General features: G+C 42.9%; 1 protein-coding gene across 10 annotated transcripts in view; it reads left to right on the forward strand.

The window, feature by feature from the left end:
• LOC126365509 (protein unc-13 homolog 4B) overlaps positions 1–15,250 on the forward strand; it is a 450,988-nt gene that overhangs the window by 381,524 nt on the left and 54,214 nt on the right. The window contains exon 1 of one of the 10 annotated variants that reach the window (XM_050008161.1): positions 9,630–10,074. The exons of 8 other annotated variants lie outside the window; for them this stretch is intronic. In XM_050008161.1, coding sequence (XP_049864118.1) covers positions 9,952–10,074 — 123 coding nt within the window. In that variant the 5' untranslated portion in view covers positions 9,630–9,951. Of the gene's footprint in view, positions 1–9,629; positions 10,075–15,250 lie in introns of those variants that run through there. One more of the 10 variants, XM_050008160.1, reaches the window with a different exon arrangement.

Consider the following 15,250-nt stretch of genomic DNA (forward strand, 5'->3'; position numbering starts at 1 on the left):
GTAATTACGAAAGAATGTAATAATTTTTAAACTGAATTCGAATTTAACTACGGAAGTATTGTGTGATGAAAACTAGACGAATAGCCAGCTTGACATTACCAGTGAGCTAAGTAATAAAAGATGATTGACAGGCATTGAACGCAAACCTTTTCAAAGAGTACGCCTATGCGTCAGGGAGCTCGGCAGACGGATTGCTTCATTAGGTGAGTCATGCAAAAGCTTGCCTGTGTGAACGGATAGAAACTAGAAAGAATCATGACGAATCACTGCAGGAACTAAAGCTCTCTTCCTCAGGTCGAAGTGCTTTCCGTCTGAGAATCTTCGATTCTTGCAACGCATTGTGTTTGCTATAACAGAATACTCAGGGTAGAGCTTGTCAATGGATTTAGGTGCTACGTAACAACCATAAATCCAAGACAGAGGAGAGGAGTAGTAAGTTAAATGAACTAAGTAAATCAGAGACGTTTCTCCCCGTAGTATGAAAATGGAGACCAGAAACAAGATGCTAGTAGGGGCGCACAATCTGCAATGTTGTTAGTGTTTAGGGGGACTATCAAGTGGACAGAGGCGTGAATGGGAATTTGAATTGAGGAGGGAGTAAGAGGGTAGTCCATGCAGTTGTGGATGGTGGCGTAGCGGTTGGTGCACGTACCCAGTGAGCAGGAGACCCGGGTTCGAATCCTGCCGTTGGTACGAATTTTCATTCGTCGCTTCGAGTGCACATCAACAACTACGTTAGTGCTGAAATCATTTCATGCTTTAGGCGTGTATCAAAGTGTTGACCTGTTTCGTTTTGAAGTCGATATTGTGTACTGAATGAAATTTTTTACACCACCCAATATGTCATAAACGTAAAATTTAAGATGCCGATCAGCCAGCGGCAGTCTCTCTCTCTCTCTCTCTCTCTCTCTCTCTCTCTCGAAATTAGATGGCCGACTTCTGATGAAAATTCTTAACCCTATGGCCAGAATTCACATATTTGTATGACTTAGAGTTTGGATCTTCCTAAAAAAAATACTTCATTCTGTTTTTAATGTGCTAATTCTGTTTCATATAGATCGTAATCTAAATTGCATTTGATGATCTATGTGGAAAGTTGTACTGAAAACGGACAAGTCGGGTGCTTGTAACGTCACTGATTTTGTGCCACGTGCGGGCAATCTCGCGTTGCAGCTGCCAGAGCATTTGGTGTCGGCGATGTTTACTGCCGAGGCAACTGTGACTATGAACGCAGAGTTGGCATTCATCACTAGAGCGTTTTATTTCCCTTTCGCCTTCAGAGAGAATTCGGGGAATGAACAAAACTATGCCGCCGTCGGGCACACGGTTTTATGTGCGCGAGAATAGAAAAGTTGCTTCGGGTTGGAATTTCAGACGGTTGGAGCTACAAGCGAACTCTCTTCCCCATTTTACTGTGACAATGTATTCATTTATGAAATTGATAATGAATAAATCGGATGATACTTTAGAGCGCCCAGCAAAATTTAGAGTTATTCTTGAGGAACATAAATAAGACTCACTAGCCACTACTGACATCGGGTACCTACAATAAGACGACACTTGGTGTTACATAGTATCACCGAGAACGGACAAGTGTTATAGTCGACTTGTCTTCCGTTCATCCATTTATGTCCATGTTTCAAAACTTTTAATTGATCAGACGTGAAAATATAAAACTGCAGCAAACGAAACAGACGAAACGAATACAAACGTCTAAAAAATTAAATTGGCAGGAAGTGCAAAATGGCTAAGCGAGTTTGGCTGGAGGAAAAATCTAAGAATTTGGAGGCTTATATCATTAGGTTCAAAATGGCTCTGAGCACTATGGGACCAAACATCTGTCATGAGTCCCCTAGAACTTAGAACTACTTAAACCTAACTAACCTAAGGACATCACACACATATCCATGCCCGAGGCAGGATTCGAACCTGTGACCGTAGCGGTCGCGCGGTTCCAGACTGTAGCTCCTAGAATCGCTCGGCCATATCATTAGGGGTAAGACAGATATCACGTACAGGAAAATTAATGGGAAACCATTCCTAAGCAAAAGGGAAAAATTGAAGTTGGAAAGACTATATAGATAGTTCATACAAGGAAGTTGTACTGGAGAGCATATTGTAGAAATGTGGAGGACGTAGATGAAACTCAGATGGCAGATAAGATATTGGGAGAAGAACTGGACAGAGCACTGAAACACACGATCAAAACAAGGCCCCGGGAATAGACGACATTCCGTCAGAACTACTGATAGCCTTGGGAGAACCAGCCATGACAAAACTCTTTCACATGGTTGGCAAGATACACGACACAGACTAAATACCTTCAGACTTCAAGAAGAATGTAATAATTCCAATTTCAAAGAAAGCAGTTTGATAATTCATGGAGGCAAAATACTAACACGAAGTCTTTCCAAAAGAATTGAAAAACTGGTAGACATCGACCTCGGGGAAGATCAGTTAGGATTCTGAAGAAATGCAGGAAGACGCGTGAGAATATTGATTTATTTTGGAAGATAGGTCAAGGAAACGCAAACCTACTTCCAAAGCATTTGTAGACCTAGTGAGAGTTTCGACAATATGGACTGGAAAACTCTTTGAAATTCCTAAGGTAGTGGAGGTAAAACACAAGGATCGAAAAGCTATTGACAACTTGCAAAAAAGCCAGATAAGTTCTGTACATTGAACAGGCAGTAAAGAAAACGACATAAAAATTTGGAAGAGGAATGAAAAGTCAAGGAAAGGAAATAAAGACTTTGAGATTTGCCGATGACCCTGTAGTTCTGCCAGAGACAGCGAAGGTCTTAGAAGAGCAGTTGAACGGAATGGACAGTGTCTTAAAAGCAGGAAATAAGATGAACATCAACAAAAGCACAACAAGGATAATGGAATGCAGTCGAATTAAATCAGGTAATGCTGAGGGAACTGAATTAGGAAACTTGACACTAAAAGTATTAGATGAGTGTTGCTATTTTGGGAGCAAAATAACTGATAGTCAAAGTAGAGAGGGTGTAAAATTTGGATTGGCAATGGCAAGAAAAGAGTTTCTGAAGTAAATTTGCTAATATCAAATATAGATCTGAGTGTCAGGCAGTCTCTTCTGAAAGTAATTGTATGGGGTGCAACTATGTATGGAAGCGAAACATGGACGATAAACAGTATGATATTAAAAAAAAAAAAAAAAAAAAAAAAAAAGGCGCTTTCGAAATGTGGTGCTACAGAAGAATTCTGAAGATTAGATTGGTCGATCACGATCACATTACTAATGAGATAATGGATAGGATTGGAGAGACAAGAGAACTGTGGCACAACTTCACAGCTTGACCAAAAGAAGGGATCGGTTGATAGGACACATTCTGAGACACAAAGCGATCACCGGATTTGTATTGGGGGAAGTGTGGGTGATAAAAATCGTAGAGGGTGGCCAAGAGATGAATACAATAAGCAGACTGAGATGGATTTAGATTGCAATAGTTATTTGGAGATGCAGAGGCTTGCACACGATAGAGTAGCATGGGCAGCTTCATCAAATCAGTCTTCGGAATGAAGACCACAACACCACCACATTTCAAACTATTGCTCAGTGGATGGTGCGGTTACTCCGTGCCATTGCTTCATTATCAATTGTTCTTTATTGTTCCATTCCTGATCTGAACAAGGAAAGAATGTATGCATGTTTTCACGTCTTACCGTGTCCACTGGGAAAAAGATAGCAAAATCTCAGTACAGCTTCTCAACGACCTCCATAATTCTGCAAGAAAAGTGCCCCGACCGGTACGTACTCCATCCGCACAGTTTGTAAAGTGGGACATTTTGAACGTATACGTGGCGCTATAACAGTCATTCTCTGATGGACTAAACTTGTATCAGTTTTATGTAAATCGATGTAGCACGTTTTTCTCCTGATTGATGCCTCAACGTAGCGATTGTTGTTTAACTCACTGAATAAATCTTTCAGAAACCATTATTTTGTACATGGTCGCCGGCCCACATTCAGGTTCTAAATCAAGCTGCTGTGATATTACGTCAATAACGATACCATTAGTATAATTGACAGTTACCTTCTCGAATTGGGATGATTAAAAATGGTCGAAATATACCAACACACACACACACACACACACACACACACACACACACACACACACACACACACTACAACGATAGTAGCTCTCCTCCGATCAACGAGACGTTAATAATTTAATATGTATGCATACAGCAACAGAAAACACTTTGGATATACAGTTATATTTCGCAGCAGACGCACGATTGTACCGTTGGGTATAACGAGCTTCACTTTGATGTAAACGTAGGCTTTCACGGCGGTTGTCCCAGTCAATAAATATCGTTCTGCGTTTGAGACAGCCAAACCCAGGAGAATTTTATTAACAGCTTCACTTTGAAATAAAAAGGTTGAAGGTATGATCACTTTACTGATTAACAAAAGTGAGATTTCAGGTTTTTGCGTGTTCTTAATAAATAAACTACCGGAAAAAAAAATTATTGCACCTGGAAAGACGATGTTGATTTTGATCCGATGACGGCATACATGATCTGTTGGAGAATGGACAGAAAGATGATGATTTCAACGTTATCCGCCAACAGATAGCGCAATGGCATAGCTGTCAGAGTGCCATCTGTGTCTTCCTCATAGCCAGAAGGCTCTGTGTGGTAGAAACGCGTGAAGCAAGCAACTCGCTCAGTTGGCTACAGGAAGCGGAGTGTGCCTCTGTAGCGTCACCACGCTACAGAGGCGCACTCCGCCTCCTGTAGCCAACTGAGCGTGTTTGAAAGGGGACAAATTGTAGCATCCGAGTAGCGGGATGGTCCATTCGGAGAATTACAACACACATTGGACGTGATGCGCCTGTTGTGCAGTGATGCTGGTATCAACGGTCACGTGAACATTCTCCCACCTGTAGACAACGTTCTCGACGTCCACACATTGCAGACGCTCGCCAGTATCGTCGTTTTCAAAGTGCACCAGTAGCAGATCGTACAGCTACCACAGCACAGATAAGAGGGCTTGTGAGCCCACACGTGTCAACAGGAACTGTTGCGAACCTGTTATTAGCAGTGGGACTACGGACACGCACGCCACCAGCCCTTCTTCCACTCCCGACACAGCTTCGACGTGCACGACTCGACTGGTGCCGTCAGAGGGTCGCTTGGAGGATAGAATGGTGCGGCGGCGTCTTCAGCGATGATTGCAGATTTTGCCTGCACGCACGTGATGGTCGTTTGTCTGTACGTCATAGGCCTGGTGATCGCTGTCTCGAGTGCATTCACACACTGGCCTTACCACAGGCCTTATGGTCTGGGGTGCAATAAGCTACAACTTTCGTTCACGTTTGGTATTTCTGGAGGGGACGCGTTCGGTACATGAAGAATGTTGTTAGGCCAGTTCTTGCAACAGGAAAGTGATATATTATTCCAACAGGATAATGCTCCTCCACACACTGTCTGTAAAACACAGCGTGCTCTGGAAGGCATACATCAACTTCCCTGACGAAAACGATCTCCTGACTTTTCTCCAATTGAGCTGTATGGGATATGATGAGATGAGAAGTGAGAAACTGAGCGAGGTGGCCTATTATATATTAGCCCATTGGACTCTTATTCGCAGGATGCCGCTTCGAATCCTCCTCTACTCATCCAGATTTATGTTTTTCGTGGCTTTTCGAAATCAGTTAACGCGATGCTGGGATGGTTCCGTGAAAAGGACATGACCAGTTTCTTTCACTACCCTTCTGAGCCTGAGCTTGTTCTGGTTCTTTAATCGCTTCGCCGTCGACGCGACGCAAAATCCTAACCTCCTTTCCTCGATGACCAGCAAAAATAAGCAAATACGGGAATATGACAGATAAAGTAAATTACACATGTAAACTTCAGTCGGTGCACATCTTTCCATTGGAAGCATTGGACACCAGAACGATTCCAAAACCTGCAGTACCTAAAATTGCGGTCTTTATTGAGTTGTAACTTCAGATGAAAATTATGCTGAACGCCTGCAGAGCAGTAGAGGTGTTGGTGCCGTATCAATATCACTTGGGAAATAATTAAATAATTAGTGATGTCGTCAAACGACAGTATAGACACTGAGGGGAGACAGAATAACGCTTGGCAAAAGTATAAGAAGTGAACAGGAAAGCAGTAGACTATGGAACTAAGAGATAAAGCAAGGAGAAAAGAAAGAGCGTGAAATAGGGTTGAGGAAAAGAAACCACACTGTTTCCCATAGAACTCGTGCGGTCATGGATAAGTTAATGAGGAAAGTACTTCCGCTGCTTGGTGGAGTCATTCACTGAAGAGCCAAAGAAACTGGTACACCTGCCTAATATCCTGTGGGGCTCCCGCGAGCACGCGTAAGTGCCGCAACACGACGTGGCATGGACTCGAATAATGTCTAAAGTAGAGCTGGAGGGAACCGACACCATGAATCCTGCAGGGCTTGACCATAAACCCGTAAGAGAACGAAGGGTGGAGATCTCTTCTGAACAGCACGTTGCAAGGCATCCCAAATATGCTCAATAACGTTCATGTCTGGGGAGTTTAGTGGACAACGGAATTGTTCAAATTCAGAAGCGTGTTCCTTGGACCACTCTGTACCATTTGTGGACGTGTGGAGTGTCACACTGTCCTGCGGGAATTGTCAAGTCCGTCGGAATGCACAATGGATATGAATGGATGCAGGTGATCAGACAGGATGCTTACGTCCCTGTCACCTGTCGGAGTCGTATCTGGATGTATCACCGGTCCCATACTACTACAACTGCACGCGCCCCACACAATTACAGAGCCTCCACCAGCTTGAACAGTCCCATGCTGAAATGCCGTCAAAATGTACCTCAAACAACAGAAAGAACGCACTTTATCAAGCAAATATTGTTTTCAAACAAAGCACTGTTTAGCATTTGAAAACATGTTCTGCGCCCTTATTTAATCTAACCGTTGCTGAAACTGTCACTAAGTGGCAATACTCCACTGCCTTTCTGTACACTCTAAGGAGATGTGCACTGTACAAACTTATCACATCTTTAGTACATGGGGTAGAATTACCACTACAAGGAACAAAAAGACATCGTTGCTACTATCAAAATATTAATATTACGCCTGTATTAATGACGCATTACAGCATAATAGAGATGCAGAGATAAGGATTCGAGAGTGAAGGATCAGTCACTCTGTTAATTGTCCTGCGTTGTAAGCAGCGAAACGTGAAAACCCTGTGAGTGGTAGTAAAACCCCTTAAGGTCATATTTTTTTTAGCCTCGTGGGAGCCTGTAAAAAGCCACGCCCCTAAACCACTGTTATATGGACCTAACGCGCATTTGAAGGCGCCGTAAGTGCATAACCTGTTCGAAAAACTTAACTCTGTATCAACAGTTGTAGAAACGTTGACTGCCCTTATTTAAGTCCACGTAGTAAATATTCGAAATTCTTCCTGATAATTTAAATTCTGTAGTATACCTGGGGTGTTCAATATTTAATGCCAACACATTTTTTTCTAGGCCAGTTTCGGTTGAAAAAATGTGGAATTTGTTGTGGAACATCTGCTATGTGAAGGAGGTGCGTCCCAAGCAGAGAGCTGACACTGAGTTTCTTTTGGAGGAAAACCAGAGCATCGCAGAGTTACATAGGCACTTGCAGAATGTCTACGGAGTTATTGCAGTAAACAGAACCGTAATGAGTCGTTGGGCATTTTTTGTCGAACATCGTTACAGGCGATGAAACGTGGGTTCCTCATCCGAAGAGGAAACAAAACGGGGTGGCACCACACTACCTTTCCTCCGAAGAAAGAAAGAAAGAAAAAAAAAGTTCAGAGCTGTACACTCAACCAGTAAAGTGATGTCGAAGGTCTTCAGGGACTCTGAAGGGTTTATTCTGTTTGATGACCTCCCTCATGGAGTAACGATCAACACTGAAGTGTATTGTGCTGCTCTCAGGAAATTGGAGAAACGATGTTAGTGTGTTCGTCGCCACAAAAAAGCAAACGGGTTGCTTCTCCTCTATGACAACACAAGACCTCATAAATGTCTGCGCACCCGAGGGGAGCTCATAAAACTTCATTGGACTGTTCATCCTCATCTACCCTACGGCCCAGATCTCGCACCTTCCCGCTTCCACCTCTTTGACTCCACGAAGGATGCACTCCTCAGGAAGTAATACGTGAGTCCTGGGGAGGTTAATGATGCAGCAGTACTTCAGCTCCGACGTCGATCAGTATAGTGGTAGTAGGCGGGCATAAGGCTTTCATAGTAAGGTGACATAAGACCGTCTTTTTGAACGGGGTTTTGTAGCCAAAAGAGTGGGGGTGTATTGAGATACTGAATAAAATGAGTCATTCTCAATGGAGAGGTGTCTTTCGAAGTAAGAGTGATTTCGGGTGTGCCGCAGGGGAGTGTCATGGGACCGTTGCTATTCACAATATACATAAATGGTCTTGTGGATGACATCGGAAGTTCACTGAGGCTTTTTGCAGATGATGCTATGGTGAATCCAGAGGTTGTAAGAATGGGAAATTGTACTAAAATGCAGGAGGATCTGCAGCGAATTGACGCATGCTGCAGGGAATGGCAATTGAATCTCACTGTAGACAAATGTAATGTGCTGCGAATACATAGAAAGATAGATCCCTTATCATTTAGCTACAAAATAGCAGGTCAGCAACTGGAAGCAGTTAATCCCATAAATTATCTGAGAGTACGCATTAGGAGTGATTTGAAATGGAATGATCATATAAAGTTGATCGTCGGTAAAGCAGACGCCAGACTGAGATTCATTGGAAGAATCCTAAGGAAATGCAATCCGAAAACAAAGGAAGTAGGTTACAGTACGCTTGTTCGCCCACTGCTTGAATACAGCTCAGCAGTGTGGGATCCGTACCAGATAGGGTTGATAGAAGAGATAGAGAAGATCCAACGGAGAGCAGCGCGCTTCGTTACAGGTTCATTTAGTAATCGCGAAAGCGTTACGAAGATAATAGGAACTCCAGTGGAAGACTCTGCAGGAGAGACGCTCAGTAGCTCGGTACGGGCTTTTGTTAAAGTTTCGGGAACATGCCTTCACCGAAGAGTCAATCAGTATATTGCTCCCTCCTACGTATATCTCGCGAAGAGACCATGAGGATAAAATCAGAGAGATTAGAGCCCACACAGAAGCATACCGACAATCCTTCTTTCCACGAACAATACGAGACTGGAATAGAAGGGAGAACCGATAGAGGTACTCAGGGTACCCTCCGCCACACACCGTCAGGTGGCTTGCGGAGTATGGATGTAGATGTAGATGCTACTTGTTGAACGCCCCCTCGTGTTGTTCAAAAATATATTTTAATAGATTTTGGGGTGGCTAATCGTCAGAGCCGTTATCTACGAGCCCCAGCTGGATGAGAGTTAATTGGGGTTTAGAGGCATCCATGGCAGAGAGGCGGTCACGCTTAGTTTCCGGTCAGGCGTGTACTCGGAATGTGAGACGGAGGACTGCGGCCGGTGTCCAGCCTTGGCCCAGGTAGCGGATGCACCGAGTGTCTGGTGGCTGCCAGCACGGGGCAGCGCTCGACGCCCGGCCCCCCAACAGAAATAGTATTTGGCAAACCCGTCGCCGGCAGTGTGTGTGTGTGTAGGAGCGCTCAGTCTATCGCGGCTCGCCGGCCGCTCCACGGCGGGGCCGCAGCGATACACTGCCGCGTGTGTACACTCGGGGGCTGGTTTTTCGCCACCTCTCGGCGCCGGAAGAAAAAAGTAATAATTTAGCGCGTCGCTTGTTTCGTAAAGTGGGCGCAGCTATAAATAAGGCGCCGGAAGGGAAGGGAAGGGCAGAGGAGGGAAGGGCAGGCAGGGTTGGTCGGCGCGCATGCCCCCTCGTGGCCAGTGTGCCGGCGCCGCTGCTGCGCGGCGACTACGGCTGCTGGAGCCGCCGCTGCCGCTGCTGGGCTGACCGCCTGCCGGAGACATGCTGGTCGGGGCCGACGCGGCGCTGCCGGCCGTGCGGCCGCCTCGCCGCCGCAACATCTTCAGGGGCGTCAAGAAGGAATTCCTCAAGAGGCAGGCCACCATATACCTCGAAACCATGACAGTGAGTGGGAAGGAATAGCGCGTGCTGTGAGTGGTCGCGGGACAACGGGACTGACATTACAAAGCCTACGCGTACTGCCTTAGAGAAACACAGTGACCTTACTGTAATTTTTTGTGTTGCACAGGGTGGCCCCGTGATGATGATACAAATTGTCAATGACGATGGAGAAGGGTAAATGTATCAATTGAAGGCAAGGAACGATGGTCCGGAAACGACCAGGTCGAAAATTGTAAGCGAAAATCATTCTAATACCTCTGACAGTGGAACACATGTACCGGTATACTGTTGTTGCTAAGACTGCAGGGTAGGCTATCTTCAGAGGCGGTAGCGTGGACCAAAACAAGAAAAAAAAGTTCTGCAAATAAGCGGGTTCTAAATGCATATATCAAAAGGTACGGAAACTGTATTGGTTAATAAAAAAGAAAGAGAAGAAAAGGTTGGAAATGTGGGAAGAAATGGTGAATACAAAGGGGGTTTTAAAATCGTTAATGACCGCGAAAAAAGGGAAAGAATGAAATGCAAATCGGACTTCGTATTACATAAAAGTTATTGTTGGGTTGGTCCTTGTGGCGTTTCTGAGCGAAAGTCAAACCAATTTCCACAAAAAAAAATTATTTGGAAAAAAAACAGAGAATAACAAATGTGACTAACAGAGGGAAATGGCGTAGATAACAGTTCATCCTTTACCATGTTAACATGTCTTCTCGCGTGCGACGTCCAGGTCTTCAAAAATCTCCTGCTTCAATTCTGCGTGAAAAGTCTTAGCTGCTCCGAAATCTTGCAATAAATATTCATTGTCCAGGAATTAATAATGTATACAAACTAAAACCATCTTGGTGTTGAATGCAATATATTTTACGTTGCTGCTTTCAACCTCCAAATTTCATACAAACTTTCACAACACGTCTGCACATCAATGAGTTTTTTCGTCTCAAGCCGACCGAGACTAGCTAATAAGTTTTTACGTCTGAATTAAGCTTCGGCTCTCAAGAGACAAAAGACGGATAGAAAACAAAAAAAAGGTTACAATTTTAGTATTTTCTCTGCCGTCGAGCGCTCATACCGCTGCGACGGTATAATTTATATCTGAGAGAACGAGTGTAGCGCGTCAAAATTCAAAGTCCCGCTACTAAACTTTCTCAGAAGAACAGATATGTTTCATGTTTTTGTCCATACTACCACCTCAAAGTTGCGTACCCTTCAATCTTAGCAACAACCGTACAGGTATTCCACTGTCAGAGGTATCAGAACAATTTTCTCTTAAAACTTTAGACTAGGTAGCTTTGGGTCTAGGGTCCCTTACCTCAAATTGATACGTTTAGCCTTCATCATCCCTGAAAGCTTGCAATATCATCAAGGAACCACCTTGTATATTTCAGCCTAAGGTCACACAAGTGACATCATTACTGCTTCCGACCTATTACCACGTCATCTCGACAGGATCAGTTTAAAAACAAAGAAAACTGCGTAGTAAAATACTAGGAAATGAAATAGCAAATAAAAGTAACTTCTCTACACCATTAATGTAGTGTACTTATAGGTGTGTTCGTAAAAGAGATTTGTAATTTAATTTCTTAGTCTTTACTACCTCCCCCCCCCCCCCCCCCATTTATTTCTTTTTGAGCGTATCTTCTCATGACGACCTGGTAATAAGTAGAAGCTGGAAAATATACCATTTGCCTGACCAGGGACAGAAAGAAATAGGAAACATTACTTTCGCTACTCAACTAATTCATTAATAGCCAGACCCACTTCTCGGAATATGCAGTGTTCGAATTCGGTTCTAATTATGAAGACTTTGTCACCATTTATGAGGCTACAGTTAATTCCAGTTTGCCGAATCGGACTTCAATAGCCATTAGCTTTTTATTATTAATTTGTTTTATACTTTGATAACCATGTTTTTCGTTTGCGTCTAATATAGAGAGATTAGCGAAACTTAATGAAACGAGCTTTTAGCAGCTGCTGACAGCTTGTAACTGTTCTGTCAACCTTTCAGGCACAAAATTGTTCTGGATTTTGAACAGTGTCGTCTTAAGTATTGTGGATAAACATGACGCAAAAATGAATGTATCCACCAGCCTACTTGTCAAACACAGAGATCAGCACGTGATTATGTTTAGACATTTGCTAGATCAAAAAAATTGAACTTTAAGACAACAGAAAATTTTATTGAAATCATTTAAACTTTTTATGCTTCATTTGCAGCTAATGGAAGTAAAAACAAAGAGAACTTACAAGCAAATTAAATTAAATCCCTAGCCAAATACCTGACTGATCACTACGGCCTTCATCATCATCATCATCTTATTATTATTATTATTATTATTATTATTATTATTCGCTGTTTAAACGTCGAGGCTCACAAATCAACAAACACGGTGGAAACGAAGATTTTGATGTCTCCGATAGCTCGAACTGTGGCATTTACAAAAAAATGTTTGAAACTTCGGACACATCTTTCTGTAGCCCGTGTCAGAGAAATAACAGCGATCTTTATTGTGGGCTACATTCACAGCAAAAATAACAAGGAACAGGAGATAACATAGACTGATGTTGTTTCGATATTTTCCAATCGAGCTCAGCTGCTTCAAGTCGTGGGACCAGCATTTTTATTTCTACTTCTCGATTGGTGACGTAAACTAAAAAGCGCTTACAGTTGCAGTGCTGTCACGTACCACAAGTAAAGGTATGTTCCCCAAACTCATATTATTTCAACCTCAAGACCTATTCCTCAAAAGTTTTTTGAATCTGAATTAAAATATCAGCTATTTGTCTTAGTATTGATTTTTTGAAGTAATTTATTATTACCCTCCTCTCTTTCAATGATTCCACACCAGATTTTCTGACGATTTGTTAAAGCTGTAATGTTTTGGGGTGGAGGGGTGCGGACGAAATTGTTTCATAGTACAGAAGAATCTGAAGGAATAACAGAGGAAGCTGCTAACATACTCCCTCTTCCATCCTGTGATCGACTGGCACTGAAAAGAGCGGCCTGTCTTATAATGCAGTGTATTGCAGTACTGATAGTAGCTGAAACATCCTTTACTCATATCTCATCCCCTTCACTAGATTCATAAATATTTCATCAATCAATTGCCTTGTTAGTTCCTCTGTATCGCCAACTTCCTATGTCTTCCAGATATACTGCAGTGAGACTAAGTCAAACAAACATTTCGTTACCTGCCAAAAAGTGAAAAAAGCTTTGCTTGAAGTCCTTTGAAATCTCTTGTTAACTCAAGTTCTACAAGTGATTTGGATATTCTGGCTTGACTAGTGGATTAGAGAGAGAGGAGTCCATACACGGGGGCAAGTGCAGGCCATGTACAGCTCCCCCCATCGCCCTAGCTTTTAGTAAAAGGAAAAAAATACAGTGTAGCGAGTTGCTACTTTTTTGAAGAAAATAACTGAAGAAATAGGTATTATGCAGATTTTTAATGAGGTTAGAAATGGAACTCCTAATAATTCTCCATACTCCCAGGTCTTGGCTCCTTCCCTCCTACTATCTATCTCATGGACGCCCTTGTTTGAGAGAGAGAGAGAGAGAGAGAGAGAGAGAGAGACAGAGAGAGAGAGAGAGAGAGAGAGAGAGAGAGAGAGAGAGAGAGAGAGAGAGAGAGAGAGGGAGGGAGGGAGGAGGGTGATAATAAAAGTACTACATCTCCCCTTATCTTCATCCTCTTGTTCTAACGGTACCCCTATCGATTACTCATAATAGCACACAAGAATTTTATGAAAAGTTGATTAAGAAGCTTCTGTCTGAATGCTGGCAAGCTGCTTAAAGCCAGAAGTGTTTATTCCAAGATAAGAGAATTAAGTTCTCGAATGCAATCATTTGTGCCCACTTGAAATTGTGTGCAGGACTGTGATTCATAGCTGGATCTCTGCTGTTTACAGACAGTGTTTAGCACTACCATCATCCCATCACACATCAGTAGCGACTTAAAGCTCCAGTTTGCCATTCCTTTCCCTTCATGTCATCCAAACTCCTTTGGGTGGGAGAAGAGGACAGCGGGGAGTCAACTTCGACTTTCGGTGTGGCACACAATTTTGACTCGTTGCTCCGCTATAAAGTAACAATTTATCTGTGTTTTATGGTACTCATAACACTTAGTCTCTTCCCATCTACTAATCTATTTTCATCTGCATCTGCCAGCTTTGCAGAGGAAATATACAAATATTTGTGAAAATCAAAACACCAAGAAGTATGCATGTGACAGAAATGCTCTTTATACAACAAATTAGATAAAAGACAATTTACATGTTATTAGGATTAAGATTGGGATTACAAAACTACCCATTATCTCCAATTTTGAGTATCCATTACAGTGTGAGGCCACACATTTCTGTGGAATCGCCCTCTTATTGTTTGTATTATGTCCTACAAAGCAAGAGTTCTTGATGAAAGACTGTGACTAATGAGTTGCTCACCAACCATATCCTGTATACGTCGCCATGTCAAGGGGACATCCAGGCCGAAGGAGTAAGCTCCAGCAGTACTCCTCAAAAAGGTTTCTGCATTTCTCACCACATGAGTCTGTCCATTGTTCTCCTGAAATATGGCATATTGATTTCTTTGAAGAAGGGACAGTATCTCTGGCATGAAGCCTCACTAGCTCAGTGGTCGCTGTTAAAATATCTCGTAACTGCATGGAAGACAAAAGTATTTGTTTTACCCAAACCATCACACTTAGCTTCTGCCTGACACACCACTCAACAAATTCAGGCAGCCAAATTGTGATCACAGAAGACATGTATTGCCATCACTTTAAGTTAGACTGAAGCGGAATAAAAGCTAATTGGTCAACAAGCCAGCAAAGGCATTTGTGTGCCACCAGTGCCTCCTTTAGCAGACAATATTGAACTGTCTGTGGAGATAGTTCCACACCCCCTTGCAGCATTTCACTACACTGTGGATGAAGCTGCATGGTTCATCATTGTCATGAAGTCAGGATGGTGATCACATATGGTGGTCATATTGTAAGGTCCAATGTCTGCTTGACATTATGTTTTTTGCTCTTCTGCCCACTGGTTACACACATGTATCAGTGTCATAGCAGTGAGTGCTATACAACATGAAACATTGATGTATGACAAACTCATTTCTCTGAGAGATTCTGCTCCATGCAGGCATATTGGCATCTGATTTTGTCTTTCCATAACATCCTAGGGTTCT

The sequence above is a fragment of the Schistocerca gregaria genome, chromosome 1 (genome assembly GCF_023897955.1).
Source record: "Schistocerca gregaria isolate iqSchGreg1 chromosome 1, iqSchGreg1.2, whole genome shotgun sequence".
Lineage (NCBI taxonomy): Eukaryota > Metazoa > Arthropoda > Insecta > Orthoptera > Acrididae > Schistocerca > Schistocerca gregaria.